The sequence below is a fragment of the Panthera uncia genome, chromosome D1 (genome assembly GCF_023721935.1).
Source record: "Panthera uncia isolate 11264 chromosome D1, Puncia_PCG_1.0, whole genome shotgun sequence".
Taxonomy (NCBI): Eukaryota; Metazoa; Chordata; class Mammalia; order Carnivora; family Felidae; genus Panthera; species Panthera uncia.
In genome coordinates, this window is record NC_064808.1 from 1,960,549 (window position 1) to 1,968,966 (window position 8,418).

The 8,418-nt window shown below is 63.7% G+C and overlaps 1 protein-coding gene across 1 annotated transcript in view; it reads left to right on the forward strand.

Annotated features, from left to right (window-relative positions):
* Nucleotides 1-8,418, forward strand: part of SHANK2 (SH3 and multiple ankyrin repeat domains 2) — a 340,509-nt gene that overhangs the window by 211,858 nt on the left and 120,233 nt on the right. Inside the window, exon 12 of the mRNA XM_049641610.1 lies at nucleotides 1,254-1,569. Within this exon, the coding sequence (XP_049497567.1) occupies nucleotides 1,254-1,569 (316 nt within the window). The remainder of the gene's footprint in view (nucleotides 1-1,253; nucleotides 1,570-8,418) is intronic.

Consider the following 8,418-nt stretch of genomic DNA (forward strand, 5'->3'; position numbering starts at 1 on the left):
CCGTCTCCAGCCCAGCTCCCCTGGGAGGGCACGCGCAGCCCCAGTCTGTGTGCAGTGACGGCCCTGGCCTCAGGCAGCACAGACTTGGGAGCTCGCTCGCCCGCTTCATCCCAAAGTACACCAACCCCATGGCGAGCGGGAAGCTGCCCACGTGTCGGGACCTTGAAGGAAGCCTGCGTCCCCGGCTCCTGGGGTCATCGGCATCTGACTTCTCCACAGCCTGGAGGGCTGCTTTTCTTTACGTGCGTCTTCTTAGAAAGGACACTTTCTATTTCTGGCTCCAGCCCGCGGAGCAAGCCCGAGTGGTTGCAGCATGCACGCCTGCACCCACGGTCCCCGTGGGCAGTGTCCTCGTTCTGAGTCTCTGGGACGCTGAACTCGGCAGAGTAAGGGCCTCGCCTGCAGTCTAGCACGTCGTAGGAAGACGGGTGAGGTGTGCTCACCTCTTCCTGCTCCACACTGCAGGGCCTGGTTTGAAGGGTGGAAAAAGAAACATGCTTGGAACCAAAGCAGACGCCTGGGACAGTGCTTGGAGGGCCGTGTGCGTGTCCTGGGGCGGCCGTGACACAGTCCCGGAGACGGGGGGCTTACCCAACAGGATTTTTTGTCCCCCTGGCCTGGTGGCCGGAGCCCGAGGTCCAGGCGTGGGCAGGGCTGGGTCCCCCCGAGGCCTCTCACCTTGCGTGTGGACGGCCGTCCTCTCCCCGTGTCCTCACGGGGTCGTCCCTCTGTGCGTGTCTATGCCCTGATCGCCTCTTGTTACACGGACCCCGGTCACACGGGATCAGGGCCCACCCTGTGGCCCCGTGTTACCGTACCCACCTCTGTGGAGACCCCATGGCCACATGCCGTCTGGGGTGCAAAGGGTCAGGACTCCAACACCGGACTTGCAGGGGGACCCAGTTCAGCCCCCACCAGGGGCCAGGCTTGGGTCGCGGTGAGGACGTACCTGTGGCTGTCTCAGTGCCCCGGCTGCGTTGTGAGGCCCTCACACGCGTCTCGGCTGCGGATGGAGCGGGGCGCTGGCCCCGATGGAAGTCGGACCCCGAGTCCCTTCCATGTCAAGCGTTGGCTTGAGCCTCCGTGAAATGGAGAGGTTCTCAGTGTCCGCCTGTCGCTGCTTCTGTGTCGGGGCGGGTTCTGCGCACGGCGGGGACCGGCGGGGGCTCAGGGCGCGCGCAAGGGCGTGTCCGCGCCCTGCACGGAAGGTGCCACGGGTGCACTCACCCCCCTCCTTGTTCTCTCCCACCCAGTGCCCTTCCGAGAGGCCCCGGCGTACTCCAACCGGAGGCGGCGCCCCCCCAACACGCTGGCCGCCCCCCGGGTCCTGCTACGCTCCAACAGTGACAACAACCTCAACACCAGCGCGCCCGACTGGGCTGTCTGTTCCGCCACCTCCCACCGCAGTCTCTCGCCCCAGCTGCTGCAGCAGACGCCCGGCAAGCCCGAGGGGGCCGCCAGGACTCTGGGGGGCTACACCCCCGGACCCTACAGCCGGTCACCGTCGCTCAACAGGCTGGGCGGTGCCCTCGAAGATGGCAAGAGGCTCCAGCGGCCCTGGCACGTCGGGTAAGGAGTGGCCAGGGTGGAGGGGGCTGGCGATGAGCCAGGGGGCTCCCACGGGGACCAGGAGAGGGGGCCCTCCCTGCTCCGTGGCTCCTGGTTTCTAGGGCTCAGGGCATGCCCAGAGGCTGGCCAGAGCACCTCTTTTACTCCAGCCTGGATGCCGGGTCACCCGCACGAGCACGTGCCCGTGATGACCTCTCAGGGCAGGTGTGGGAGGCGGGGCTGAGCTGCCTGGAGTGACCTGGGGCTGGGGCTGGCGTCTGGGGCCTCGTTTCTGTTCCCTGTGCTTTGGACCCTGGCTTCCCAGAGTGAAAGGCGAACAGAGAGGGTGCTAAGGCCACCAGCCTGCTCGTTGCCACTTGTTCCTAATGCCGCATTTGAGGCAAACGCACCTGCCCGATCCAGAACCCGGGGTCCCACTCGGGGTCTGGGCCCTCCCCCCAGCACGTTGGCCACCTGGCCCAGGGAGACTTGCTCGCATGAGGATGGGACTCGGGGGGGGGGGGGCGGGGAAGGTGGGCTCACAGCTGGGGCTCAGAGCAGCCACGGCCCCCCGCTCCCAGCAAGGCCAGTCTGCTCCCCCTCGGGCCTGGGCCCGGGTCCTCACGCTCCCGCTGGCCGGCCCCCTGCCTGCTGGTTCCTGGTTTCCACGCCTGCGCGTGGCGTTCCCAAGCGTCTGTCCCCTTGATCTCTGTCCTCACCCGTGGTGGCCCAGGAAGGCCCGCTGACCTGTTTTCCTGGCGAGCACAGGTGAGGTGTGGTGCCCGCTTGGCCCAGCGTGTCACCGGATTCCCTGTCCCACCTTGTCCCATCCCCCCCCCCCCCCCCGGCCCTGGGGGCCCTTGGTGTGCCAAGCCTCCCCCGTGGGGCTTGCTGAGACCATGTCCCCGGCTGACGTCTGTGATGCTAGGGACACGGGGCCACCCCCCCGGGGGCTCTGTCCCACAGGTTCCCTGTGTTCAGAGTGGGGTGCAGGCGGGGAGCCTGGGATGGGAGGGAGGGTCCGTGCTTCACACGGTCCCAACTGGGGGCTGACGGCTGTGCTCCGAGCAGCAGCGGGCAGGTCTCCGGATGGGGGAGGACGCGCCCGCGGGAACCATGTCCCCCGGCCCCTGGGCGGGGGTCTCGGGCCTGAGGCTCCGTCTGGACGCAGGCACGATCCCAAGCCCACATCAGCACCTCCGCCCCGGCACTGCCTGGCAGTCTCGTTCTCCAAACAGTGAGATCCAGTTTCTGGCTCTGGTCTAGATTCTCAACTCCGAGTCGCCCCGAGGGAGAAGTCCCAGGTGCTAAGAACAGTTTAAAGCTAAATTAAAGGTTTCCCCCGAGGCGGCAAATTCTACTTCACACGGTTCGCTAGCATCACGGCTATCATTTTAAGAAGAGCGTGTCCCCTTCCTCCACGACGGAATCTAATACGATGCCGACGGCACTGTGGCCGGGGACCCCCAACGCCGCAAACAAAGTACTGCTTGTGAAGGGGAGGGAGGAAAGGCACCGCTGTGCCTCGCCGGGGCCCTGCCTGGCTGTCCCTGGTGTCCTGTGCGCACGTGTGAGGTCCTTACAGCGGCCTGTCCTGAGCGCCCAGGACTTCCGGGCCCTCGTTCTGGACTCCGCCCTGGGCCAGCTACTTAACAGTTTGTGCCTCATCCACACAGTGAGGGTCAGGGGAAGCCCGGCGCCCCGGGGCTGTCTCTAAGATGGGATGAATGAGCTCATGGCCATGCCTTGCGCTCAGTAAGTGCTCCGTCGACGCAGGCCCTTAGGTGAAGCTCCAATCTGCGTGCAACCCAGGACTGGGCGCTTGGCCAGGCCGACTGCCTGTGTCACCCAGAGCTCCGGGCAGGACGGTCAGCCGTCCAGGTTTGCCTGGGACCATGGGATCGCCCCCAACCGTCGGCCCGCTCTCTGTCCTGGCCCAGCCGGTGCACTGCCCCGGGAAGCGGTGCCCTGATCCTTAGTCCTGCCGTCTCTGCCTCGTCCAGCCTTCCTCCCCCACCCTGACAGGTGTCTCTGTTCAGGATCCAGCTCCCTTGCTGGTGACAGTAGCCCCTCTGTGACAGGAGCCGTGAGCTGCTGGGGGGCTTCCCCCAACCCTCCTCTGTCCTAACGGGGACCTGCCGGGCACCCCAGCTGCCCCTGGGAAAGGTGGGCCTTTGAGCCGCATCGCAGGCTATCTGCTTCCTGGCGAGGAGACCACGCTCTGGCCTTTCAGACCACGTCCATGCGTGGAGCTGGCTGCACAGCCAGCCCCGGGGATGGGGGAGGCTGGATGCCGGTTCCACAGCATGGCCCCCGGGCCTTGTGGAGGGCTCAGGGAGGTGGCTGAACCCCTCCAGTCTGTCTTTGTCTTCGTAGCTCAGAGCCCAACCCTTCCCCGGGGCAGACGGACCCTGGCTGGCAGGGAGCCTTGCAAGGAGGCCCCCAGAGCCCTTCCTGGTTCTGGCAGAACCCAGGGTGGGGTTAGGAGGCCCCACGTGGTGGAGGGAAAAGTCTACACACACTGTCCCCACGGTAGCTGCTCCGGAGGCCCCCCCACCCGTGGAGACCCCGTGCCGAACCGCCGGGTTGTGTTGAGCTCTGCTCCTGCCCTCCCTGGGACTAGACACATGACCGTTCTGTGCGGTCTCCTGTGTAGCCAGGGGCTGGTGGTTTGTGATGAGGGTTAACTTGAATTTGACTCCCGTCGGGCTCACGTTCTGAGGTCACGTGTGGCTCACGGTGGGCTCCCCAGAAGCGTTTGCCGCTCTTGGCTGTCACCAAGACCTTTAGAAGGACCCCGTGGCCACCGTGGGCTGGCACTGGAGGGTGTCCGGGGCCACTGTCCGGGTGACAGCTCCAGCCACGAGGCGGGAGAAGCAGAGGCAATCACGTCGGCCCGGTGGAGGGAGACCCAGACTCCTGACACAAGGATTTGTCCTCAGGGCCCCCCTTGTCCCCTCCCTTCCCTCTCGCCACCGGCAGGGAATCCCGGACACTTAGCAACGTGATCAGGCAGAGCCCTTTTGCTGGAATGCCGAGCTAAGGCCCCAGAAACCCCAGCCGGAAATACGGCGGGCGCATCCGTGTGGCCAGACCTGCAGGTGCAGACTTGGTGGCTGCATGGGAGAACCAAGGCGTCCCCAGCTGCCCGAGCCACTGCCTGGCTCCTGCTGGCACGGCTGACCGGAGCCCTCCCCTGCAGGGCTCTGTGCTGTGGGCAGGGTCAGCCTCCCCCGCGGAGCTGGCCTCCATAGCCAGCTGACCTGAGTGCAGAGCAGAGAGGCAAGAAGGTCCGCGGAGGTCAGAACCCCTGTACGTGCAGCACCTTTGCGTGGGCCTCAGGTGCGGGGCTCTGCACACCCCTGCCTACCACGGTGCCCTCTGGTGGCACCCACGGGCATGGCTCGTCCGCGTCCCTGAGGACCCCTGGCCCGTTGCCCAGCAGCTGAATGTGGAGAGGAGGACCCGGGGGCCCGCCAGGACCCCCCCCTCCAGTGACCTCGCAGGCTGCCCTGGTCTCAGCAGCACAGGGAAGCATTCTGGCCACCCTCTCATCAAGGGAGCATCTCTTGGTGGGTTTAGCTCAGCACAGTGGGGAAGACTGCTGCTTCTGGGTCCAGGCAGAAAGATCCAGTGCAGCCCGGGGCCGGCTGGTGGCATCTCTCTGAGCGTGAGCCATCGGGCCGAACCCGGCGGGGCCTCCGCAGAGTCTTGTACTCAAGTTACTATCGTGTTCCAGAACCTGCCCGCGGGAAGCTGAGGCCATGTAGGCGCTTTTGGGGTTTCAGAAGGATGAGAAGGCAGGTGCCCGGCAGCCCCCCAGTGTGGGGGGCCTGGCCATCCAAGGGGGTCCAGGTGTTGGGGCGGCAGTGCCCGTGGCCCTCTGGTGGAAGGTGACAGCAGCATTGCCAGTAAGTGCCCCCTGAGTGGCGCCTGCCTGCCCGTGAGCGCCCGGGAAGGAACGCCAGCCAGAGACAAGGGCCTCGAATCCCAGAGCAGGTCTGCTCACGGAATAGAGCCTGTGGATGGAGCCACAGACCTGAGAAATCAGAGGCCCCGTCCCCTTCCTTGGAAGGTGGAAATGGGTTCTGGAAGGTTCTGGGGTGGCGGGAATCCATCTATCCCTACACGCCGTTTCCAGGAGACAAAGTGCCCATCTTGTCAGGCTTATGGGTGTGAAGGGTCTAGCTTGGGTCTCTCTCCACGTCTGCGATCCCTCTCCCTGCTTCCTGGGGGCATGGGGACCACAGCTCTGCTCCCCCAGAGGAACCGGGACCTGGCTTCCTCAGTGAGAACTCAGTGCAGTGGCTGCTCCCTTCCTGTGCCTGCCCTGACCCAGAAAGGGGGTGGGGGTGAGCTCCAGCCAGCTGGGGTGAGGGCAGGGCTGGGGTACGGTCTGGACGAGGTGGGCGCCGGGTGACCCCAGGCTTGGGGTCAGGTGGCCCTCCTGCTGCCCCATTGCTGCCTGACCTAGTGTGCTAAGGGCGCGTCTGTCCGGGTTTGTGTCTGTCACTGGGCAGGCAGGTGGGGCCGGGCCAAGGGGACCTACTATAGGGGAGCAGGTACATCTTGGCTGCTGAGGAATCAGTGTCCAGGAGCACCTCACGGGCCACCCCTCACCTGCCACTCTCTCTCCTTCTGCGTTTGGGGACGTTCAGCCTTCGCTGCCTCCGTTGGTCACGCAGATGTGTGAATTCCCAATCTCCTCTGTTCTGGGCGCTCACCGTGTGGAAGCGAATGCCGTGTCCCCACCCCGGAAATGAGGGCAGGAGACACATAAGCCCCTGACAGAGCCGCCCCCCGCCAGGAGTCAGAGCTCATGCAAGTCAGGGCTCAGACCTCTGTGGGGGATGGGCGGGCTCCATGGAGGAGGGGAGATCCCCGAGTGGGGAAAGAGGTGGGCCCCCCGGGCCCAGGGAGGGGTGAGGGGTCCAGTGTGACTGGAGCAGACAGCGGGAGGTGTCAGGAGGGGGCACGTTCAGAGCGGCTCCCCACCACTCGGGGGCTCCTGAGACCTCCTCTCCCCGCCACCCTCTTCTGCTTGGAGCCGGGGGTGGCCTTGGGCTTGCAAACGGGCAGGAGCCCAACTACAGCGGAGCGTGGGTTACCATGGAGGGTGTTGGAGCGGCTGGACGGAGCCCGTGTCCAGTGGCTCTCACGTCTCTAGAGTCCGCCAAGTCCCGGCTCACAGGGGTGCCCGGCTAGTGTCACTGTGGCCAGTGGGAAGGGACATCCTGATGACCATCCATCCCCAGATCCCTTCTCAGGACCCCACGTGGAGGCTGTGGGTTGTGGGGTGCCGTTACTGGAACAGTAGAGGCAGGGCAGAGCGCAGAGCCCACGCCGGGGCCACCGTGCCCAGGGCAGTGAGTGCTGAGGATTCCCGCCCATCTTCCTGGCCCCGGGGCAGAGAGGTGACGGTGCTGATGACACAGGGGGTGACGCAGTGTCTGAGATCCTATACTGAAGACACAACGATCGGCGGACGGTGAGAACTTGGGGCCTTTTGGGTTGGCCGTGCCTTACCCTCTTTGCCAAGCTGCAGCACTGTCCTTCTGCCCACTCGCCCTGGGTGAGCCAGGAGCCTGGGGAAACCCCGATTTTAGCAGGTCCCCGGGTCTGCCAGGTCCCTGTTCACCCTGGACAGCGGGGAAATGGCTCAGTTCACTCGTCCGTGTCACTCCACAGCCAGCCCCCCAATTTTCTGATACGGAGAATTCAGTGATTTGGCCCTTCTACCCAAACAAGTGCCTGGAGTTGCATCTGGCTGTTCTTGGACGGAGCACAAGAAAGTGTTGACAGTGTGGGGTGTGGAACTTCAGACCATCCTCACTATACAGGCGGGATGCAGGGGGCCCAGCCGGTCCCCCCATGCCTCCTTTCCCGGGAGGGGATGGCTCTCCCATCCCCAGGCCACGGAGGAGCTCTGCTCTGGCTTCTGCCGTGGGAAGCTGGAGCCTGGAGGACACAGTGCATAAACAGAGGACGTTGTGAGCATAAGACACCTTTCCCTGCAGGGGAGGTCATGGTCACCAGGGCTCATCACTGCGCAGAGGAGGGAGCGCCCAGGGAGCCCTGGGCTGGGATCAAGGAGCTGGGATGTGAGGTCAGCTGTGTATCAGCGACTGTTTATGGAGACTCCATTTTCCATCTGCAGCATGGGACTTAGTGAGGTTCAGATGAATGGGGAATGAGAAGATGCTCTAGCTCTTGTGGGAGATCCAACATCACTGCATTAGGCAGTGCCTACACCATGCACGCACTCTGGTCTTCGGGGACTAATTCCTGTTCTTAGACACAGCCTTTCCAGGCATGGATTGATGGGCTAGGGAACTGACCATCTGCAAACAGGCTCGGGAAACAACTCCCCAGATTGGAGCTGTGTTCACTCTGACTTCTCTGCCCAGTGACGCACACTCTGGTGCCAGCTGGAAGCAGGCAGCTGACACAGGTAACTTGTTACCCACTTACCAGTGGAAGCAGGGAGTGGTAATGGTGCTAATGTTCGCTTAACACCTACAGAGACTGGTTCCTGTTGACTCCTTCTCCAGTCACTGTGGATCCTCCCCTCTTATCAGAGAGGGAAACGGGCTTCAAGAGGTTAAATCACTTGTCTAACATCTGTAGTAAGTGGTCAGCTGGGCATCTGGCAGGGTCCATTTTGAAATTTGGGTGGATGGGTAAATATGAAGTTCAGATAAGTGGTAAGATGGATAGGTGGGTGGACAGATGAATAGATGGATAAATGGATAGATGGGTAGATGGATGGATGTGGGTGGATGGATAGATGGATAAGAAGGTAGATGGTAGAATGGATGGATGGATGAAGGTGGTGGGTGGGTCACGGATGGATAGATGGGTGAGTGAATG